At 47.8% G+C, this 24561-nt stretch overlaps 1 protein-coding gene across 2 annotated transcripts in view; it reads left to right on the plus strand.

Moving 5' to 3' along the window:
- LOC110519348 (TBC1 domain family member 15-like) overlaps nt 1-24561 on the plus strand; it is a 78637-nt gene that overhangs the window by 8749 nt on the left and 45327 nt on the right. For both annotated transcript variants that reach the window (XR_005038455.1, XM_036956612.1), the window contains exon 6: nt 19513-19615. Coding sequence is in view for 1 of the 2 variants with exons in the window: in XM_036956612.1 (XP_036812507.1) it covers nt 19513-19615 (103 nt within the window). In the remaining variant the exon portion in view is untranslated. The remainder of the gene's footprint in view (nt 1-19512; nt 19616-24561) is intronic.

A 24561-nucleotide genomic window follows, 5' to 3' on the forward strand; every position in this document is an offset into this window, starting at 1 on the left:
GAGGGAGCGGGGCTAGGCGAGGGAGTGGGGGCTAGGCGAGGGAGCGGGGCTAGGCGAGGGAGCGGGGCTAGGCGAGGGAGTTGGGGCTAGGCGAGGGAGTGGGGGCTAGGCGAGGGAGTGGGGGCTAGGCGAGGGAGTGGGGGCTAGGCGAGGGAGTGGGGGCTAGGCGAGGGAGTTGGGGCTAGGCGAGGGAGTAGGGGCTAGGCGAGGGAGTGGGGGCTAGGCGAGGGAGTGGGGACTAGGCGAGGGAGTTGGGGACTAGGCGAGGGAGTTGGGGCTAGGCGAGGGAGTTGGGGCTAGGCGAGGGAGTTGGGGCTAGGCGAGGGAGTGGGGGCTAGGCGAGGGAGTGGGGGCTAGGCGAGGGAGTTGGGGCTAGGCGAGGGAGTGGGGGCTAGGCGAGGGAGTGGGGGCTAGGCGAGGGAGTTGGGGCTAGGCGAGGGAGTTGGGGCTAGGCGAGGGAGCGGGGCTAGGTGAGGGAGTTGGGACTAGGCGAGGGAGTGGGACTAGGCGAGGGCGCGGGGCTAGGCGAGTCTAATACAACTTATTGCACTTAATTCAAATGTTCAAAAATAGTAAAAAAAAACAAAAACAACTTTAGCAATGAAACAGCCAAGGAATAGTGTTGTATGTATTGCCTCTGGTAACACTGGGTATGTGGTGATCTGTGTGTTCCTCAAAGGGACACTATCCTATGTCAGCCAAGGCCCAAGCCCAGTCCCACGGTGAACACAATTACAGGTTAAACAGACAGTCACTAGTGGACCGAGCAGAGCAATCACGCCCTGGACAGACACACTCCAGAACACACTGCGCTCTAGAATTGAAAGTCAAGTCTTTCCCAGTGCTGGAGACGATTGCTTTCAGGAAAGTATAACCCCCCCCCCCAGCCAGATGTAGCCTATCCTGCTGTAAAAAAAACAGTGACCCGGTGCCCACACACCAGGTGGTCTGGTTAGTTCTGTGGCCGCATGTGAAGAGGCGTTAAGTCTGAGGATTTGTCCCAAATGGCACCCTATTCCCTATATAGTGCTCTACTTTAGACCAGAGTCCTATGAGCCCTGGTAGAAAGTAGTGCACTATATAGGGAATAGGGTGCCATTTTGGTTCACATCCTGAAAGTGGTTTCTGTTCTGCTTCCACTCTGCCAGGTTCAGTTTAAAAACAGAAATAAATGAATGCATTTTTATTTGTCACCTGCTTTGGTAAACAACAGGCAGGTTTAGACGAGCTTTGAAATGCTTACTTTAAAGCTTCCCTTTTCCAGCAATGTAGAGAGATACAACTCTCTGCTGCTATCCCCCCTGTGGGTTCCTCCTATCCCCCCCTGTGGGTTCCTCCTATCCCCCCTGTGGGTTCCTCCTATCCCCCCTGTGGGTTCCTCCTATCCCCCCTGTGGGTTCCTCCTATCCCCCTGTGGGTTCCTCCTATCCCCCCCTGTGGGTTCCTCCTATCCCCCCTGTGGGTTCCTCCTATCCCCCCTGTGGGTTCCTCCTATCCCCCCTGTGGGTTCCTCCTATCCCCCCTGTGGGTTCCTCCTATCCCCCCTGTGGGTTCCTCCTATCCCCCCCTGTGGGTTCCTCCTATCCCCCCCTGTGGGTTCCTCCTATCCCCCCCTGTGGGTTCCTCCTATCCCCCCCTGTGGGTTCCTCTCTGCACCTTTGTTAGCAGATATAATGGCCAGAAAGAGAGGTTAAACTGTTGCGTTTGATGGTCAATTAAGTGGGTGTCAGTGTAATTCCTAAATTCACCACTAGAGGGCTTCAGGTTCTATGGAAGTCAGTCCATTCAGTTGCAGTCAAATATATTAATATCGTTACACAATTCACTATTTCTTCTAACATATGTCAAAATTCACCAATCGAATGGTGTTCACATGTTTATTTGTTGGATTTACAACTGGCACAGGACCCCCAAAAAATGTGACCTAAACTGAAATTCGGGGCTCCCGAACGGTGCAGCGGTCTAAGGTACTGCATCTCAGTGCAAGAGGCATCACTACATTCCCTGGTTCGAAATCCAGGTTGTATAACATCCGGTTGTGATTTGGGAGTCCCATAGGGCGGCGCACAATTGGCCCAGCGTCGTCCGTGTTTGGCTGGGGTAGGCCGTCATTGTAAAAAAAAAAGAGAACTTGTTCTTAACTGACTTGCCTAGTTAAATAAAGGTTAGATAAAAAATTAAATAAACATTTTTATTAAGATTTTTCACTTCCAACTAAAAAATGGTCTGGACCAAATTATTCAAAATTCTAATTACTTTGGTTGGAGGCAAGTAATTCTCAGCAAGTGTAATTTATCCTACTTGTTGTAATTTGCAGGTGCCTACAGGGTCATTTATCCTACTTGTAGTAAGTTGCAGGTGCCTACAGTGTCATTTATCCTACTTGTTGTAAGTTGCAGGTGCCTACAGTGTAATTTATCCTACTTGTTGTAAGTTGCAGGTGCCTACAGTGTAATTTATCCTACTTGTTGTAAGTTGCAGGTGCCTACAGTGTAATTATCCTACTTGTAGTAAGTTGCAGGTGCCTACAGGGTAAAAATGGCCGTTCAACCAGTTTTGAAAAGCATCTGTAGTACTTCATCACCTCAAATCAAATGTAATTTGTCACATGCTTCGTAAACAAGAGGTGTAGACTAACAGTGAAATGCTTCCTGACGGGCCCTTTACCAACAACGCAGAGTTAAACATACATGTAGACCGTGACACGAGGCAAAAATACACAGTGAGTAAAGATACCATGGCTATATACAGGAAGTACCAGGTAATAACATGGCTATATACAGGAAGTACCAGGTAATAACATGGCTATATACAGGAAGTACCAGGTAATAACATGGCTATATACAGGAAGTACCAGGTAATAACATGGCTATATACAGGAAGTACCAGGTAATAACATGGCTATATACAGGAAGTACCAGGTAATGACATGGCTATATACAGGAAGTACCAGGTAATAACATGGCTATATACAGGAAGTACCAGGTAATAACACGGCTGTATACAGGAAGTACCAGGTAATAACACGGCTGTATACAGGAAGTACCAGGTAATAACACGGCTGTATACAGGAAGTACCAGGTAATAACACGGCTGTATACAGGAAGTACCAGGTAATAACACGGCTGTATACAGGAAGTACCAGGTAATAACATGGCTGTATACAGGAAGTACCAGGTAATAACATGGCTGTATACAGGAAGTACCAGGTAATAACATGGCTGTATACAGGAAGTACCAGTACTGAGTTGATGTGCAGAGGTATGAGGTAGATATGAACATTTAGATAGAGGTAAAATGACTAGGCAAAACAGGATAGATAATAGACGGTGGTAGCAGCATATGTGGTGAAAGTGTGTGTGTGGTGTGTGTGTGTTGGGGTGTGAGCTATGTGGGTAGAGTCCAGTGTGTGTGTGAGTCTTGTTTAGCAGTCTTATGGTTTCTGGATAGAAGCTGTTCAGAGTCCTGTTGCTTCCAGACATTGGTACCGTTTGCCGTGTGGTAGCAGAGAGAACAGTCTACGACTTGGGTGACCTTCCTCTGACACCGCCTGGTTTTCAGGTCCTGGATGGCAGTAAGCTCCGCCCCAGTGATGTCATCACGTGAACAGAGACGCCTTCCTTCTTGGTTGTCTGTAGGCTACTAGAAGATGGAGTATTGTTGTGTTTCACTTCATCAGTTCAGCATCCTGTATAATAACTCATCAACTGTGACTGTATCCAGTTGGTATTCTGATAGTATACGTACGGAGCATTCAGAAAGTATTCAGACCCCTTTGACTATTTCCACATTTTGTTACGTTACAGCCTTATTCTAATATGGATTCACTTTTTTTTCCCTCTCTCCCTCATCAATCTACACACAATACCCCATAATGACATCACAATACCCCATAATGACATCACAATACCCCATAATGACATCACAATACCCCGTAATGACATCACAATACCCCATAATGACATCACAATACCCCATAATGACATCACAATAACCCATAATGACATCACAATACCCCATAATGACATCACAATAACCCATAATGTCAAAGCAATACGTTTTTTTTTTGTTTTTTTTTTCAAATGTATAAAAAATTCTAAATATAATTTACGTAAGTATTCAGACCCTTTACACAGTGCTTTGTTGAAGCACTTTTTGTCAGCGATTACAGCCTCGAGTTTTCTTGGGTATGATGCTACAAGCTTGGCACACCTGTATTTGGGGAGTTTCTCCCATTCTTCTCTGCAGATCCTCTCAATCTCTGTCAGGTTGGTTGGGGAGTGTTGCTGCACAGCTATTTTCAGATCTCTCCAGAGATGTTCAATCGTGTTCAAGTCTGGGCTCTGGCTGGGCCATTCAAGGCCATTCAAAGATTTGTCCCGAAGCCACTCCTGCGTTGTCTTGGCTGCCTGCTTAGGGTCGTTGTCCTGTTGGAAGGTGAACCTTCGCCCCAGTCTGAGGTTCTGAGTGCTCTGGAGCAGGTTTTCATCAAGGATCTCTCTGTACTTTGCTCCGTTAATCTTTCTCTCGATCCTGACTAGTCTCCCAGTCCCTGCCACTGAAAAACTTCCCCACAGCATGATGCTGCCACCACCATGCTTCACCGTAGGGATGGTGCCAGGTTTCCTCCAGACGTGACACTTGGCATTCAGGCCAAGGAGTACAATCTCGGTTTCCTCAGACCAGAGAATCTTGTTTGAGAGTCCTTTAGGTGCCTTTTGGCAAACTCCAAGCGTGCTGTCTTGTGCCTTTTACTGAGGAATGGATTCCGTCTGGCCTGATTGGTGGAGTGCTGCAGAGATGGTTGTCCTTCTGGAAGGTTCTCCCAACTCCATAGAGAAACTCTGGAGCTCTGTCACCTCCCTGACCAAGGCCCTTCTCCCCCGATTGCTCAGTTTGGCCGGTTGGCCAGCTTTAGGAAGAGTGTTGGTGGTTAAAAAATTATTGGGAACCTTCAATGCTGCGTAAATGTTTTGGTACCTTTCCCCCAGATCTGTACCTCGACACAATCCTGTCCCGGAGCTCTACGGACAGTTCCTTCAACCTCATTGCTTGATTTGACATGCACTGTCATATGTGGGACTCTATATATATATATATATATATATATATATATATATATACAGGTGTGTGCCTTTTTCAAATGTCCAATCAATTTAATTTACCACAGGTGGACTCCAATCAAGTTGTAGAAACATCTCAAGGATGATCAATGGAAACAGGATCAATCCAAGCTCAATTTCGAAGTCTCATAGCAAAGGGTCTGAATACCTATATAAATAAGCTATTTCAGTTTATTTATTTTTAAGACCTTTGCAAACATTTCTAAAAACCTGTTTCTGCTTTGTCATTATGGGGTTGTGTGTGTAGATTAGTGAGTATTTTTGGTTTCTTTAATACATTTTAGAATAAGGCTTTAATAAGGCATTAATAAGGCTTTAATAAGGCATTAATAAGGCATTAATAAGGCATTAATAAGGCTTTAATAAGGCATTAATAAGGCATTAATAAGGCTTTAATAAGGCATTAATAAGGCTTTAATAAGGCTTTAATAAGGCATTAATAAGGCTTTAATAAGGCATTAATAAGGCATTAATAAGGCTTTAATAAGGCTTTAATAAGGCATTAATAAGGCATTTTATAAGGCTTTAATGTAACAGAATGTGGAGAGAAAAAAATCAAGGGGTCTGAATACTTTCCAAATGCACTGTATGTCCCTTATGAGTACCGGTAAGCCTCATTTAATTCATATGATTATTATTGGCAATCTCATCAACTTGGTGTTAAGTGCTGATGTTGTTTACAACGTATTATGTTTCATGAAGGCGGGACTGTATCCATCACAATATTGATGTGAACTTGTGTCTTGTTGGCCAGCGCTCAGTCTACACTGTTTGGTTCAATAACCAGGACTGTGTTGACTCAGGAGTAGAGGTTTTAATACAGACTACAGTACCTGACATCTATGAACGGACACTACAGCGGCGCTGCGAGGGCCCCCCCCCCCCCCCCTCAGCGGCGCTGCGAGAACAGGCCCCCCCCCACCCCCCCCAGCGGCGCTGCGAGAACAGGCCCCCCCCCCCCCAGGGGCGCTGCGAGAACAGGGCCCCCCTCCCCCCCCCCCCCCAGCGGCGCTGTGAGAACAGGGCCCCCCCCCCCCCCAGCGGCGCTGTGAGAACAGGCCCCCCCCCCCCCAGCGGCGCTGTGAGAACAGGGCCCCCCCCCCCCCAGCGGCGCTGTGAGAACAGGGCCCCCCCCCCCCCAGCGGCGCTGTGAGAAGAGGCCCCCCCCCCCCGCCCCAGCGGCGCTGTGAGAACAGGGCCCCCCCCCCCCCAGCGGCGCTGTGAGAACAGGGCCCCCAGTTGAGCGGACCGGTGTTTGTACGGTCGGTGTTACTTATTTACAGGAGGCTGTCATTGCTCATCCAGCAGTGATTTATGTTGTTTCTGCTGCGCTGCTACAGAACCTGGGAGGAGAGATACTCACTTACTCACTCACATAGGCTCTGGTCTAATGTAGTAAACAGGGAATTAGGGCTCTGGTCTAATGTAGTAAACAGGGAATAGGGCTCTGGTCTAATGTAGTAAACAGGGAATTAGGGCTCTGGTCTAATGTAGTAAACAGGGAATTAGGGCTCTGGTCTAATGTAGTAAACAGGGAATTAGGGCTCTGGTCTAATGTAGTAAACAGGGAATTAGGGCTCTGGTCTAATGTAGTAAACAGGGAATTAGGGCTCTGGTCTAATGTAGTAAACAGGGAATTAGGGCTCTGGTCTAATGTAGTAAACAGGGAATTAGGGCTCTGGTCTAATGTAGTAAACAGGGAATTAGGGCTCTGGTCTAATGTAGTAAACAGGGAATTAGGGCTCTGGTCTAATGTAGTAAACAGGGAATTAGGGCTCTGGTCTAATGTAGTAAACAGGGAATTAGGGCTCTGGTCTAATGTAGTAAACAGGGAATTAGGGCTCTGGTCTAATGTAGTAAACAGGGAATTAGGGCTCTGGTCTAATGTAGTGTAGACTAGAGCCCTATTCCCTGTTTACTAATGTAGTGAACAGGGAATAGGGCTCTAGTCTAATGTAGTGCAGTAAACAGGGAATAGGGCTCTGGTCTAATGTAGTGCAGTAAACAGGGAATAGGGCTCTGGTCTAATGTAGTGCAGTAAACAGGGAATAGGGCTCTGGTCTAATGTAGTGCAGTAAACAGGGAATAGGGCTCTGGTCTAATGTAGTGTAGTAAACAGGGAATAGGGCTCTGTTCTAATGTAGTGCAGTAAACAGGGAATAGGGCTCTAGTCTAATGTAGTGCAGTAAACAGGGAATAGGGCTCTGGTCTAATGTAGTAAACATGGAATAGGGCTCTGGTCTAATGTAGTAAACAGGGAATAGGGCTCTAGTCTAATGTAGTGTAGTGAACAGGGAATAGGGCTCTAGTCTAATGTAGTGCAGTAAACAGGGAATAGGGCTCTGGTCTAATGTAGTAAACAGGGAATAGGGCTCTGGTCTAATGTAGTAAACAGGGAATAGGGCTCTAGTCTAATGTAGTAAACAGGGAATTAGGGCTCTGGTCTAATGTAGTAAACAGGGAATTAGGGCTCTGGTCTAATGTAGTAAACAGGGAATAGGGCTCTAGTCTAATGTAGTAAACAGGGAATTAGGGTTCTGGTCTAATGTAGTAAACAGGGAATAGGGCTCTAGTCTAATGTAGTGCAGTAAACAGGGAATAGGGCTCTGGTCTAATGTAGTAAACAGGGAATTAGGGCTCTGGTCTAATGTAGTAAACAGGGAATTAGGGCTCTGGTCTAATGTAGTAAACAGGGAATTAGGGCTCTGGTCTAATGTAGTAAACAGGGAATTAGGGTTCTGGTCTAATGTAGTAAACAGGGAATAGGATCCTAGTCTAATGTAGTGTAGTAAACAGGGAATAGGGCTCTGGTCTAATGTAGTAAACAGGGAATAGGGCTCTAGTCTAATGTAGTGCAGTAAACAGGGAATAGGGCTCTGGTCTAATGTAGTGCAGTAAACAGGGAATAGGGCTCTAGTCTAGTGTAGTAAACAGGGAATTAGGGCTCTAGTCTAGTGTAGTAAACAGGGAATTAGGGCTCTGGTCTAATGTAGTAAACAGGGAATAGGGCTCAGGTCTAATGTAGTGCAGTAAACAGGGAATAGGGCTCTAGTCTAGTGTAGTAAACAGGGAATAGGGCTCTAGTCTAATGTAGTGTAGTAAACAGGGAATAGGGCTCTAATCTAATGTAGTGTAGTAAACAGGGAATAGGGTTCTAGTCTAATGTAGTAAACAGGGAATAGGGCTCTAGTCTAATGTAGTGTAGTAAACAGGGAATAGGGCTCTGGTCTAATGTAGTAAACAGGGAATAGGGTTCTAGTCTAATGTAGTAAACAGGGAATAGGGCTCTGGTCTAATGTAGTAAACAGGGAATAGGGCTCTAGTCTAATGTAGTGTAGTAAACAGGGAATAGGGCTCTAGTCTAATGTAGTGTAGTAAACAGGGAATAGGGTACCATTTGAGAGACAGCCCAGTCTCAGTCCTATATGTGTCCAACAGAATCACATAACTGTCTGTTCATCTATCAGGTGTTTTGTTACAGTTTCTCAGTGGCCTTTAGCAACGCTTTCCCCTCTCTAGTAGTAATAATACCCGCTGTCACACCGTGCCTGTGTCCCAAACACCACACTATCCCCTGCATAGAGGGTCTCTGGTAGGAGTTTAGTGCTCTATATTTGGGATCGGGTGCCATTTGGGACGATAATACCCGCTGTCACACCGTGTCTGTGTCCCAAACACCACACTATCCCCTGCATAGAGGGTCTCTGGTAGGAGTTTAGTGCTCTATATATGGGATCGGGTGCCATTTGGGACGAAGGCTGTGGGATTTATTTGCGTGCGGGGAGCTGCTATTGCAGTTTATCCCTTTTTTTTTTTTTTCTAGATGCTGCCGTGCTGTGATTGGTTATTAAAGGCTTCTCTTCCCTTCAATGGATCGGACGGTTTTAACGTGTCGTGTTTCTACACCATTTCTATGCTAATGCTGTGGGGTGGTGAGTTGCAGTGTGTTCTGTGTGTGGTTGGCTACATTGTGTTGGTGTGGCCTTCTATTACCTTCCGTCTGCTGTGTCAGGCTAACAGTCTACTGGTCTCTTAGGACCAATTGTGAAGGGGGGGGGGGGCGCGAGAGAGAGAGAGACTGTCAATTCTAATAACCCCTCTTAGCCTTCCCCTAGTTTTCGAGTGTCCCTCGGTGTGGGAGTGTCCCTCAGACGGAGCATTTAGTCGTAGGGAGAGATAAATACCCCTATGGAGTGGGACATCACTCATGCACAGCAGAAGCCGCCAAAGCACTGCTCACCTCGCAGTTCACTGAAGACGAGCCTCGTGTTTTTCACCATGCCAGTACTGACGGCAGTAATGGCCTTCCTTATGATGTATTTCTCATGCAACAACACGTACTTACCATATGAGAAACAAATGGGAACGCAAAACAATAATGAGGTGGTAATGTACGTGTCCCCTGGCTGTGGTTCAATGTAGAGTAGTAATGTTGCTGTCCTCTGGCTGTGGTTCAATGTGAGGTGGTAATGTAGCTGTCCCCTGGCTGTTGTTCAATGTGAGGTGGTAATGTAGCTGTCCCCTGGCTGTTGTTCAATGTGGAGTGGTAATGTAGCTGTCCCCTGGCTGTTGTTCAATGTGAGGTGGTAATGTACGTGTCCCCTGGCTGTGGTTCAATGTGGAGTGGTAATGTACGCATCCCCTGGCTGTGGTTCAATGTGGAGTAGTAATGTAGCTGTCCTCTGGCTGTGGTTCAATGTAGAGTGGTAATGTAGCTGTCCTCTGGCTGTGGTTTAATTTAGAGTGGTAATGTAACTGTCCTCTGGCTGTGGTTCAATGTGAAGTGGTAATGTAGCTGTCCTCTGGTTGTCGTTCAATGTAGAGTAGTAATGTAGCTTTCCTCTGGCTGTGGTTTAATGTAGAGTGGTAATGTAGCTGTCCTTTGGCTGTGGTTTAATGTAGAGTGGTAATGTAGCTGTCCTCTGGCTGTGGTTTAATGTAGAGTGGTAATGTAGCTGTCCTTTGGCTGTGGTTTAATGTAGAGTGGTAATGTAGCTGTCCTTTGGCTGTGGTTTAATTTAGAGTGGTAATGTAACTGTCCTCTGGCTGTGTTTCAATGTGGAGTAGTAATGTAGCTATCCTCTGGCTGTGTTTCAATGTGGGGTAATAATGTAGCTGTCCTCTGGCTGTGGTTCAATGTGGTGTAGTAATGTAGCTGTGGTTCAATGTGGTGTAGTAATGTAGCTGTCCTCTGGCTGTGGTTCAATGTAGAGTAGTAATGTAGCTGTCCTCTGGCTGTGTTTCAATGTAGAGTAGTAATGTAGCTGTGGTTCAATGTAGAGTAGTAATGTAGCTGTCCTCTGGCTGTGGTTCAATGTAGAGTAGTGATGTAGCTGTCCTCTGGCTGTGGTTCAATGTAGAGTAGTAATGTAGCTGTCCTCTGGCTGTGTTTCAATGTAGAGTAGTAATGTAGCTGTGGTTCAATGTAGAGTAGTAATGTAGCTGTCCTCTGGCTGTGGTTCAATGTAGAGTAGTAATGTAGCTGTCCTCTGGCTGTGTTTCAATGTAGAGTAGTAATGTAGCTGTGGTTCAATGTAGAGTAGTAATGTAGCTGTCCTCTGGCTGTGGTTCAATGTAGAGTAGTGATGTAGCTGTCCTCTGGCTGTGGTTCAATGTAGAGTAGTAATGTAGCTGTCCCCTGGCTGTGGTTCAATGTAGAGTAGTAATGTAGCTGTCCTCTGGCTGTGTTTCAATGTAGAGTAGTAATGTAGCTGTCCTCTGGCTGTGGTTCAATGTAGAGTAGTAATGTAGTTGTCCTCTGGCTGTGGTTCAATGTAGAGTAGTGATGTAGCTGTCCTCTGGCTGTGGTTCAATGTAGAGTAGTAATGTAGCTGTCCCCTGGCTGTGGTTCAATGTAGAGTAGTAATGTAGCTGTCCTCTGGCTGTGTTTCAATGTAGAGTAGTAATGTAGCTGTCCTCTGGCTGTGGTTCAATGTAGAGTAGTAATGTAGCTGTCCTCTGGCTGTGGTTCAATGTAGAGTGGTAATGTAGCTTTCCTCTGGCTGTGGTTCAATGTAGAGTAGTAATGTAGCTGTCCTCTGGCTGTGGTTCAATGTAGAGTGGTAATGTAGCTTTCCTCTGGCTGTGGTTCAATGTAGAGTAGTAATGTAGCTGTCCTCTGGCTGTGGTTCAATGTAGAGTAGTGATGTAGCTGTCCTCTGGCTGTGGGTCAATGTAGAGTAGTAATGTAGCTGTCCTCTGGCTGTGGTTCAATGTAGAGTGGTAATGTAGCTTTCCTCTGGCTGTGGTTCAATTTAGAGTAGTAATGTAGCTGTCCTCTGGCTGTGGTTCAATGTAGAGTAGTGATGTAGCTGTCCTCTGGCTGTGGTTCAATGTAGAGTAGTAATGTAGCTTTCCTCTGGCTGTGGTTCAATGTAGAGTAGTAATGTAGCTTTCCTCTTTCTGTTGTTCAATGTAGAGTGGTAATGTAGCTGTGGTTCAATGTGGTGTAGTAATGTAGCTGTCCTCTGGCTGTGGTTTAATGTAGTTGTCCTCTGGCTGTGGTTCAATGTAGAGTAGTGATGTAGCTGTCCTCTGGCTGTGGTTCAATGTAGAGTAGTAATGTAGCTGTCCTCTGGCTGTGGTTCAATGTAGAGTGGTAATGTAGCTTTCCTCTGGCTGTGGTTCAATGTAGAGTAGTAATGTAGCTGTCCTCTGGCTGTGGTTCAATGTAGAGTAGTGATGTAGCTGTCCTCTGGCTGTGGTTCAATGTAGAGTAGTGATGTAGCTTTCCTCTGGCTGTGGTTCAATGTAGAGTAGTAATGTAGCTGTCCTCTGGCTGTGGTTCAATGTAGAGTAGTGATGTAGCTGTCCTCTGGCTGTGGTTCAATGTAGAGTAGTAATGTAGCTGTCCTCTGGCTGTGGTTCAATGTAGAGTAGTAATGTAGCTGTCCTCTGGCTGTGGTTCAATGTAGAGTAGTGATGTAGCTGTCCTCTGGCTGTGGTTCAATGTAGAGTAGTAATGTAGCTTTCCTCTGGCTGTGGTTCAATGTAGAGTAGTAATGTAGCTTTCCTCTTTCTGTTGTTCAATGTAGAGTGGTAATGTAGCTGTGGTTCAATGTGGTGTAGTAATGTAGCTGTCCTCTGGCTGTGGTTCAATGTGGAGTAGTAATGTAGCTGTCCTCTGGCTGTGGTTCAATGTAGAGTGGTAATGTAGCTTTCCTCTGGCTGTGGTTCAATGTAGAGTAGTAATGTAGCTGTCCTCTGGCTGTGGTTCAATGTAGAGTAGTGATGTAGCTGTCCTCTGGCTGTGGTTCAATGTAGAGTAGTAATGTAGCTGTCCTCTGGCTGTGGTTCAATGTAGAGTGGTAATGTAGCTTTCCTCTGGCTGTGGTTCAATGTAGAGTAGTAATGTAGCTGTCCTCTGGCTGTGGTTCAATGTAGAGTAGTAATGTAGCTTTCCTCTTTCTGTTGTTCAATGTAGAGTAGTAATGTAGCTGTCCTCTGGCTGTGGTTCAATGTAGAGTAGTAATGTAGCTTTCCTCTGGCTGTGGTTCAATGTAGAGTAGTAATGTAGCTTTCCTCTGGCTGTGGTTCAATGTAGAGTAGTAATGTAGCTTTCCTCTGGCTGTGGTTCAATGTAGAGTAGTAATGTAGCTGTCCTCTGGCTGTGGTTCAATGTAGAGTAGTAATGTAGCTTTCCTCTGGCTGTGGTTCAATGTAGAGTAGTAATGTAGCTTTCCTCTTTCTGTTGTTCAATGTAGAGTGGTAATGTAGCTGTCCTCTGGCTGTGGTTCAATGTGGAGTGGTAATGTTGCCGTCCTCTGGCTGTGGTTCAATGTGGAGTGGTAATGTTGCCGTCCTCTGGCTGTGGTTCAATGTAGAGTTGTACTGAAGAAGGACTTTGATTTCATAATAGCAGTTTGACAGTCGCATTTCCTTCACTCTGTAATTTTCTGCAATTTCTTGGGGATTAATGATGAACCAGTGGAAGCAATTAAAACCAGTGTTCTGAACTATTATTTATACCAAACGTTTTAGGGTCCATTCAGATGGCCACACAGCTCCGTAGGCATTACAGCTCTTCATCATCAACTACACAGCTCCATAGGCATTACAGCTCTTCATCATCAACTACACAACTCCATAGGCATTACAGCTCTTCATCATCAACTACACAATAAGCTAGAAAATAGTTAGCTACGTTACAAACATCGTCAATCTCTGACGTTACTACAATATTTACATCAGCTACGCTACAAACATCTTTAATCTCCAATGTTACCACAATATTTACGTCAGCAACGCTACCAACATCTTTAATCTCCAATGTTACCACAATATTTACGTCAGCTACGCTACAAACATCTTTAATCTCTAATGTTACCACAATATTTACGTCAGCTACGTTACAAACATCTTTAATCTCCAATGTTACCACAATATTTACGTCAGCTATGCTACCAACATCTTTAATCTCCAATGTTACCACAATAAAAAAACAATGACTAGTGTTTGACTTTGAAACGTGTTTTAATGAACATCAAGGCAAGCTTACAACACTGTTCATTCAATTTGTAGTAAATGCTTTATCTAGACTCTTTACATCCACTGGTTCACAAGATGACAGCTTGGTTTTCTGGTTTATTGGAGGACCATACTATAATTTCCATTTAAAATGGACAAAAATATAAATTTTCAGGTAAGAATTTTTCTAAGACTGTCTGGGAGTGATCTAAGTAAGGAGAGGAAAACTAGCTTTTATTGGCAGAGAGGTTTGGAACTCTTTTTGTTATTGGTCCAATTTACCGCATTGTGATGTCACCATGGAAAGCCGACACTCCCGCCCATGCCAACCTGCTAATTAGAAGGTCGTGTGGATATCATTTTTTTTTTCAACTAGTAACTATCAGGAAATAAAACGGATAAAATGTTTTCACTCTTTAACAGTGTTTAGTTTCATCAACTGTTGGACAATATGATATAAAAACACTGAATTTGGACCACACTGGGCCCTTTAAACAACACAAATGCCAATTAATTAAAATGTCAACACTCCATATAGCAAGCTTAATGTATAGCTAGCTAGCTAATGTTAGCTAGTCGGATAGCTTGTTAATGAGTGATTTTCGTAAATGAATGACAAAAAAAAAAATGCATAATCGTTTGTCAAAATATTAACATATTCCTGGTAAATGTACATCATTATTTGCATGATTTGTTATGAAGTTATGAAGACTTATATTTGCTTCCATCCTAGTATAGACATACTCATCCACAGATAAAAGCCCATTACAATCAGCTTTCATTTGTAATCAACCTTTTTCACAAATATCAATACTGAATGTTTCAATGTCACTGAATTGGCACCAGGAGTCTGGAGGAGTTACAGAATGACCCTCCTATTGTTCTTCACTTTGTCATCCTCGACCCGCCTGTCTCTTTCCTCATTTCCTCTCCTGGCCGGAGTGGGAATAGGCCACCAGTTATACCCCTATAAATGGCACCTTATTCCCTATTAGTAGTGCACTACTTTCTAAAGTACTTTATAGGGAAGCGGGGTGTCGTTTGGGACGGAGCCACACTCTCTCCTCTGTTTTTAAATGAGCCAAACTGAGCACAGTGGAGTTTATTTGAAATAGCTCTGAATATTAAAATCACAGAGTATATTACAGCTGGCAGAGGTTTTTAATGAGTTGCAAAGCCTTTAACAACTGCTGTGTTGGTTTTCTGGGGCTGCAGGACTATTCAAACAGGCTAATTAACTTTACATCACACTACTGTCCCAAATGTGACCCTATTTATTCCCTATATAGGGCACCTCCTTTAGAAGTAGTGCACTATTAAAGGGAATAGGCTGCCATTTTGCCAGATGGCATTTATTTTTTTATTTTTTATTTTTCATTAGCATCATCGCTAACGGCTACGGAAAGGGGTAGACAAACGGGCGCACACAGACAGGGGCATTCTTGGGATCTGGCCTCTTCCAATCAAAGTTTATTTGTCACGTGTGCCGAATACAACAGGTACATTACATTGAAATGATTACTTACAGTCTCTAACCAACAGTGCAACAAGTTATTAGGTGAAATATAAACAACTGAAAAATAACAGTAGAGGCTATATACAGTAGAGAGGTTATATACAGTAGAGGCTATATACAGTAGAGAGGCTATATACAGTAGAGGGGCTATATACAGTAGAGGGGCTATATACAGTAGAGGGGCTATATACAGTAGAGGGGCTATATACAGTAGAGGGGCTATATACAGTAGAGGGGCTATATACAGTAGAGAGGCTATATACAGTAGAGAGGCTATATACAGTAGAGAGGCTATATACAGTAGAGAGGCTATATACAGTAGAGAGGCTATATACAGTAGAGAGGCTATATAGAGTAGAGAGGCTATATAGAGTAGAGGGGCTATATACAGTAGAGGGGCTATATACAGTAGAGGGGCTATATACAGTAGAGAGGCTATATACAGTAGAGGGGCTATATACAGTAGAGGGGCTATATACAGTAGAGGGGCTATATACAGTAGAGGGGCTATATACAGTAGAGGGGCTATATACAGTAGAGGGGCTATATACAGTAGAGGGGCTATATACAGTAGAGGGGCTATATACAGTAGAGGGGCTATATACAGTAGAGGGGCTATATACAGTAGAGGGGCTATATACAGTAGAGGGGCTATATACAGTAGAGGGGCTATATACAGTAGAGGGGCTATATAGAGTAGAGAGGCTATATAGAGTAGAGAGGCTATATACAGTAGAGGCTATATATAGTAGAGAGGTTATATACAGTAGAGAGGTTATATAGAGTAGAGAGGCTATATAGAGTAGAGAGGCTATATAGAGTAGAGAGGCTATATACAGTAGAGAGGCTATATACAGTAGAGAGGCTATATACAGTAGAGGCTATATACAGTAGAGAGGCTATATACAGTAGAGAGGCTATATACAGTAGAGAGGCTATAAACAGTAGATGCTATATACAGTAGAGAGGCTACAATATGCAAATAGTTCAGGTAGCCATTTGTTTACCTGTTCAGGAGTCTTATGGCTTGGGGGTAAAACCTGTTGAGAAACCTTTTGGTCCTAGACTTGGCACTCCGGTACCGCTTGCCATGTGGTAGTAGAGAGAACAGTCTATGACTGGGGTGGCTGGGGTCTTTGACAATTTTTAGGGCCTTCCTCTGACACCTGGATGGCAGGCAGCTTAGCCCCAGTGATGTACTGGGCCATACGCACTACCCTCACTAGTGCCTTGCGGTCGGAGGCCGAGCAGTGATGGCAACCCGTCAGGATGCTGTCGATGTTGCAGCTGTAGAACCTTTTGAGGATCTGAGGACCCACGACAAATCTTCAGGAAGTTGAAGGAATCTATTCTTCTTTTGTTTCCTTTTATGATCATCTTTGGAAAATTATAGAATTTTCTAATAAGTTAATACATTTAGGTGATGTCCTGCTACCTTCAATACATTTAGGTGATGTCCTGCTAGCTTCAATACATTTAGGTGATGTCCTGCTACCTTCATCACATTTAGGTGATGTCCTACTAGCTTCAGTACATTTAGGTGATGTCCTGCTAGCTTCAACACATTTAGGTGATGTCCTACTAGCTTCAATACATTTAGGTGATGTCCTACTAGCTTCAATACATTTAGGTGATGTCCTGCTAGCTTCAATACATTTAGGTGATGTCCTACTAGCTTCAAAACATTTAGGTGATGTCCTGCTAGCTTCAACACATTTAGATGATGTCCTGCTAGCTTAGACACATTTAGGTGATGTCCTGCTAGCTTCAATACATTTAGGTGATGTCCTACTAGCTTCAAAACATTTAGGTGATGTCCGACTAGCTTCAGCACATTTAGGTGATGTCCGACTAGCTTCAATACATTTAGGTGATGTCCTACTAGCTTCAACACATTTAGGTGACGTCCTGCTAGCTTCAAAACATTTAGGTGATGTCCTGCTACCTTCAATACATTTAGGTGATGTCCTACTAGCTTCAATACATTTAGGTGATGTCCTACTAGCTTCAATACATTTAGGTGATGTCCTGCTACCTTCAATACATTTAGGTGATGTCCTACTAGCTTCAACACATTTAGGTGATGTCCTACTAGCTTCAATACATTTAGGTGATGTCCTGCTAGCTTCAACACATTTAGGTGATGTCCTGCTAGCTTCAACACATTTAGGTGATGTCCTGCTAGCTTCAACACATTTAGGTGATGTCCTGCTAGCTTCAATACATTTAGGTGATGTCCTGCTAGCTTCAACACATTTAGGTGATGTCCGACTAGCTTCAACACATTTAGGTGATGTCCTGCTAGCTTCAATACATTTAGGTGATGTCCTACTAGCTTCAACACATTTAGGTGATGTCCTACTAGCTTCAACACATTTAGGTGATGTCCTACTAGCTTCAACACATTTAGGTGATGTCCTGCTACCTTCAGTACATTTAGGTGATGTCCTACTAGCTTCAACACATTTAGGTGATGTCCGACTAGCTTCAACACATTTAGGTGATGTCCTGCTAGCTTCAACACATTTAGGTGATGTCCTACTAGCTTCAATACATTTAGGTGATGTCCGACTAGCTTCTGTAGTTAAATGTTTTAATATTGTTTACTTCTGTTTTAATGTCTGGATCCCGTCCGCGTTCTCCACCAAGCAGATCTTTCTGGGACCCTACATTTGGGACGCAGCCCCTGTTTGAACCCACTGTATGATATGCGTAACGCTAGTCACTGAGCCTACCTACTATAGTACAGGGATGTTGATGAACTAAGTGTGTTAGTGTTTCCTCCTGCAGCAGACGGTGTTTCCTGTGCTACGCCCCGATGTGAAGCAACCGTTGTCAGACATGCTGTTTTTTTTTTATACGTGTTACATTTTTAGTCTGTTAAAGAGTCCCTATTCAATTTCCATGAAAAATCAATAGAGCTCTTCAATAATTCATGGAGGAACAAGTCCTAGTGGGGATCATCTTAACCATAGAAAAGACTCTTCCCAAATGGCAGCCTGTTTCCTATTTAGTGCACTACTTTTAACCAGAGCCCTGTGGACTATGAAGGGAATACGGTGCGATTTGGGACACAACCACTGGCTGTGGGGCTGTTAGCACTAGAAGTAGTCTACTCCACACATCAGCCAGACACTAACAACACACAGTTAAGGCCTGTGATATCAGCCAGACACTAACAACACACAGTTAAGACCTGTGACTTGTAGTCGTCTACAGGGTGGATCTGAGTACAACTTAGTGAAGGACTGTTAAGTGGTTGTCACAATATTGGTTTCTGTAGTGGCAGAATCCAATACTGGACAAGCTTGTTCCCTGAGACCAGAGACTCTCTGAGCTTATCTTCCAGACAAGCTTGTTTCCTGAGACCAGAGACTCTCTGAGCTTATCTTCCAGACAAGCTTGTTCCCTGAGACCAGAGACTCTCTGAGCTTCTCTTCCAGACAAGCTTGTTCCCTCAGACCAGAGACTCTCTGAGCTCCTCTTCCAGACAAGCTTGTTCCCTGAGACCAGAGACTCTCTGAGCTTCTCTTCCAGACAAGCTTGTTCCCTCAGACCAGAGACTCTCTGAGCTCCTCTTCCAGACAAGCTTGTTTCCTGAGACCAGAGACTCTCTGAGCTTCTCTTCCAGACAAGCTTGTTCCCTGAGACCAGAGACTCTCTGAGCTTCTCTTCCAGAAAAGCTTGTTCCCTCAGACCAGAGACTCCTTGAGCTCCTCTTCCAGACAAGCTTGTTCCCTCAGACCAGAGACTCTCTGAGCTCCTCTTCCAGACAAGCTTGTTCCCTCAGACCAGAGACTCTCTGAGCTCCTCTTCCAGACAAGCTTGTTCCCTGAGACCAGAGACTCTCTGAGCTTCTCTTCCAGACAAGCTTGTTCCCTCAGACCAGAGACTCATTGAGCGTCTCTTCCAGACAAGCTTGTTTCCTGAGACCAGAGACTCTCTGAGCGTCTCTTCCAGACAAGCTTGTTTCCTGAGACCAGAGACTCTCTGAGCGTCTCTTCCAGACAAGCTTGTTCCCTGAGACCAGAGACTCTCTGAGCTTCTCTTCCAGAAAAGCTTGTTCCCAGAGACCCAACTTTCACTGGGGACTGTGGGATTTTATGATTGGAAAGTGATACAAAAAGAAGCAACAGTATTCTTTAGGACCGCGCGGACGCCTCCGAGCGGTCGGGTTGAATGTTTGGAGTGTTTATCCGACTGGAAAAATAATAATAATTATGTCACCCCCCCCCCACACTTCTAAAACCAAAGTTGTGGCCCTGAAACCACCGACTCTTGGACTCGTCTCATGATCAGTCCATGACACAGACACTCTGAGGCTTGAACTTTCCTCCTCTGTTCTCTGTCATATCTCACTTATTCTTATTTCTCTTTCTCTCTCTCTCTTTCTGTCCTCCCTATTAGGTCTACCACAGATGCCTCCCTCCTCCAGGTCAGCCCCCACAGCAGAGCTCTGTCCCAGTCCTTTGAGAACCTGCTAGATGATGCCACCTTCGGACTTATTACGGTACAACCTGCACACCCTAGTGTCCACCTGCCCCCTCACACCCTAGTGTCCACCTGCCCCCTCACACCCTAGTGTACACCTGCCCCCTCACACCCTAGTGTCCACCTGCCCCCTCACACCCTAGTGTACACCTGCCCCCTCACACCCTAGTGTACACCTGCCCCCTCACACCCTAGTGTACACCTGCCCCCTCACACCCTAGTGTACACCTGCCCCCTCACACCCTAGTGTCCACCTGCCCCCTCACACCCTAGTGTACACCTGCCCCCTCACACCCTAGTGTACACTTGCCTCCTCACACCCTAGTGTACACCTGCCTCCTCACACCCTAGTGTACACCTGCCCCCTCACACCCTAGTGTACACCTGCCCCCTCACACCCTAGTGTACACCTGCCCCCTCACGCCCTAGTGTACACCTGCCCCCTCACGCCCTAGTGTCCACCTGCCCCCTCACGCCCTAGTGTACACCTGCCCCCTCACACCCTAGTGTACACCTGCCTCCTCACACCCTAGTGTACACCTGCCTCCTCACACCCTAGTGTACACCTGCCCCCTCACGCCCTAGTGTACACCTGCCCCCTCACGCCCTAGTGTACACCTGCCCCCTCACGCCCTAGTGTACACCTGCCCCCTCACGCCCTAGTGTACACCTGCCCCCTCACACCCTAGTGTACACCTGCCCCCTCACACCCTAGTGTACACCTGCCCCCTCACACCCTAGTGTACACCTGCCCCCTCACACCCTAGTGTACACCTGCCCCCTCACACCCTAGTGTACACCTGCCCCCTCACACCCTAGTGTACACCTGCCCCCTCACACCCTAGTGTACACCTGCCCCCTCACACCCTAGTGTACACCTGCCCCCTCACACCCTAGTGTACACCTGCCCCCTCACACCCTAGTGTACACCTGCCCCCTCACACCCTAGTGTACACCTGTCTCCTCACGCCCTAGTGTACACCTGCCTCCTCACGCCCTAGTGTACACCTGCCCCCTCACACCCTAGTGTCCACCTGCCTCCTCACACCCTAGTGTACACCTGCCCCCTCACACCCTAGTGTCCACCTGCCTCCTCACACCCTAGTGTACACCTGCCTCCTCACACCCTAGTGTCCACCTGCCTCCTCACACCCTAGTGTACACCTGCCCCCTCACAACCTAGTGTACACCTGCCTCCTCACGCCCTAGTGTACACCTGCCCCCTCACGCCCTAGTGTACACCTGCCCCCTCACCCTAGTGTACACCTGCCCCCTCACGCCCTAGTGTACACCTGTCTCCTCACGCCCTAGTGTACACCTGCCCCCTCACGCCCTAGTGTACACCTGCCCCCTCACACCCTAGTGTCCACCTGCCTCCTCACACCCTAGTGTACACCTGCCCCCTCACACCCTAGTGTCCACCTGCCTCCTCACACCCTAGTGTACACCTGCCTCCTCACACCCTAGTGTCCACCTGCCTCCTCACACCCTAGTGTACACCTGCCCCCTCACAACCTAGTGTACACCTGTCTCCTCACGCCCTAGTGTACACCTGCCCCCTCACGCCCTAGTGTACACCTGCCCCCTCACACCCTAGTGTACACTTGCCCCCTCACAACCTAGTGTACACCTGTCCCCTCACAACCTAGTGTACACCTGCCCCCTCACAACCTAGTGTACACCTGTCTCCTCACGCCCTAGTGTACACCTGCCCCCTCACGCCCTAGTGTACACCTGCCCCCTCACACCCTAGTGTACACCTGCCCCCTCACACCCTAGTGTACACCTGCCCCCTCACACCCTAGTGTACACCTGCCCCCTCACACCCTAGTGTACACCTGTCCCCTCACACCCTAGTGTACACCTGCCTCCTCACACCCTAGTGTACACCTGTCTCCTCACACCCTAGTGTACACCTGTCTCCTCACACCCTAGTGTACACCTGCCTCCTCACACCCTAGTGTCCACCTGCCTCCTCACACCCTAGTGTACACCTGCCCCCTCACAACCTAGTGTACACCTGTCTCCTCACGCCCTAGTGTACACCTGCCCCCTCACGCCCTAGTGTACACCTGCCCCCTCACGCCCTAGTGTACACCTGCCCCCTCACACCCTAGTGTACACCTGCCCCCTCACACCCTAGTGTACACCTGCCCCCTCACACCCTAGTGTACACCTGCCCCCTCACACCCTAGTGTACACCTGCCCCCTCATACCCTAGTGTACACCTGCCTCCTCACACCCTAGTGTACACCTGTCTCCTCACACCCTAGTGTACACCTGTCTCCTCACACCCTAGTGTACACCTGCCTCCTCACACCCTAGTGTCCACCTGCCTCCTCACACCCTAGTGTACACCTGCCCCCTCACAACCTAGTGTACACCTGTCTCCTCACGCCCTAGTGTACACCTGCCCCCTCACGCCCTAGTGTACACCTGCCCCCTCACACCCTAGTGTACACCTGCCCCCTCACACCCTAGTGTACACCTGCCCCCTCACACCCTAGTGTACACCTGCCCCCTCACACCCTAGTGTACACCTGCCCCCTCACACCCTAGTGTACACCTGCCCCCTCATACCCTAGTGTACACCTGCCTCCTCACACCCTAGTGTACACCTGTCTCCTCACACCCTAGTGTACACCTGTCTCCTCACACCCTAGTGTACACCTGCCTCCTCACACCCTAGTGTCCACCTGCCTCCTCACACCCTAGTGTCCACCTGCCTCCTCACACCCTAGTGTACACCTGCCCCCTCACAACCTAGTGTACACCTGTCTCCTCACGCCCTAGTGTACACCTGCCCCCTCACGCCCTAGTGTACACCTGCCCCCTCACGCCCTAGTGTACACCTGCCCCCTCACACCCTAGTGTACACCTGCCCCCTCACACCCTAGTGTACACCTGCCCCCTCACACCCTAGTGTACACCTGCCCCCTCACACCCTAGTGTACACCTGCCCCCTCACACCCTAGTGTACACCTGCCCCCTCTCACCCTAGTGTACACCTGCCCCCTCTCACCCTAGTGTACACCTGCCCCCTCACACCCTAGTGTACACCTGCCCCCTCACAACCTAGTGTACACCTGCCTCCTCACACCCTACTGTACACCTGCCCCCTCACACCCTAGTGTACACCTGCCCCCTCACGCCCTAGTGTACACCTGCCCCCTCACGCCCTAGTGTACACCTGTCTCCTCACGCCCTAGTGTACACCTGTCTCCTCACGCCCTAGTGTACACCTGCCCCCTCACACCCTAGTGTCCACCTGCCTCCTCACACCCTAGTGTACACCTGCCTCCTCACACCCTAGTGTTCAACCGGCCTCCTCACACCCTAGTGTACACCTGCCCCCTCACACCCTAGTGTCCACCTGCCCCCTCACACCCTAGTGTACACCTGCCTCCTCACACCCTAGTGTACACCTGCCCCCTCACACCCTAGTGTACACCTGCCCCCTCACACCCTAGTGTCCACCTGCCCCCTCACGCCCTAGTGTCCACCTGTCTCCTCACGCCCTAGTGTACACCTGCCTCCTCACGCCGTAGTGTACACCTGCCCCCTCACGCCCTAGTGTACACCTGCCCCCTCACACCCTAGTGTACACCTGCCCCCTCACACCCTAGTGTACACCTGCCTCCTCACACCCTAGTGTACACCTGCCTCCTCACACCCTAGTGTACACCTGCCTCCTCACACCCTAGTGTTCACCTGCCTCCTCACACCCTAGTGTACACCTGTCTCCTCACACCCTAGTGTACACCTGCCCCCGCACACCCTAGTGTACACCTGCCCCCTCACACCCTAGTGTACACCTGCCTCCTCACACCCTAGTGTACACCTGCCCCCTCACACCCTAGTGTACACCTGCCCCCTCACACCCTAGTGTACACCTGCCCCCTCACACCCTAGTGTACACCTGCCTCCTCACACCCTAGTGTACACCTGCCCCCTCACACCCTAGTGTACACCTGCCTCCTCACACCCTAGTGTACACCTGCCTCCTCACGCCCTAGTGTACACCTGCCCCCTCACGCCCTAGTGTACACCTGCCTCCTCACACCCTAGTGTCCACCTGCCCCCTCACACCCTAGTGTCCACCTGCCCCCTCACACCCTAGTGTCCACCTGCCCCCTCACACCCTAGTGTACACCTGCCCCCTCACACCCTAGTGTCCACCTGCCTCCTCACACCCTAGTGTCCACCTGCCCCCTCACACCCTAGTGTACACCTGCCCCCTCACACCCTAGTGTACACCTGCCCCCTCTCACCCTAGTGTACACCTGCCCCCTCTCACCCTAGTGTACACCTGCCCCCTCACGCCCTAGTGTACACCTGTCTCCTCACGCCGTAGTGTACACCTGCCCCCTCACACCCTAGTGTACACCTGCCCCCTCACACCCTAGTGTTCACCTGCCTCCTCACACCCTAGTGTTCACCTGCCTCCTCACACCCTAGTGTTCACCTTCCTCCTCACACCCTAGTGTACACCTGCCCCCTCACACCCTAGTGTACACCTGCCCCCTCACACCCTAGTGTACACCTGTCTCCTCACACCCTAGTGTACACCTCCCAGCCGGCCCCTGTACGGCCTCCTCCCAGCCGGCCCCTGTACGGCCTCCTCCCAGCCGGCCCCTGTACGGCCTCCTCCCAGCCGGCCCCTGTACGGCCTCCTCCCAGCCGGCCTCTATACTGTCTCAGGGTTCACAGAACAACTCTGCTGTTATTTTAATGAGTTTGTTCTGAGCAGGGCAGTGACTTAATGAGAGCAGCACATTTGTTGGTTTGTTTTATGAGGTGTCTCTGAAAGCCTGGGTAGGAGAAATGAATTGTGTCCCAAATGGCACCCTATCCCCTTTATAGTCCATAGGGCTCTGGACTAAAGTAGTGCACTACATAGGGAATAGGGCTCTGGACTAAAGTAGTGCACTACATAGGGAATAGGGCTCTGGTCTAAAGTAGTGC

The sequence above is a fragment of the Oncorhynchus mykiss genome, chromosome 21, assembly GCF_013265735.2.
Source record: "Oncorhynchus mykiss isolate Arlee chromosome 21, USDA_OmykA_1.1, whole genome shotgun sequence".
NCBI lineage: Eukaryota > Metazoa > Chordata > Actinopteri > Salmoniformes > Salmonidae > Oncorhynchus > Oncorhynchus mykiss.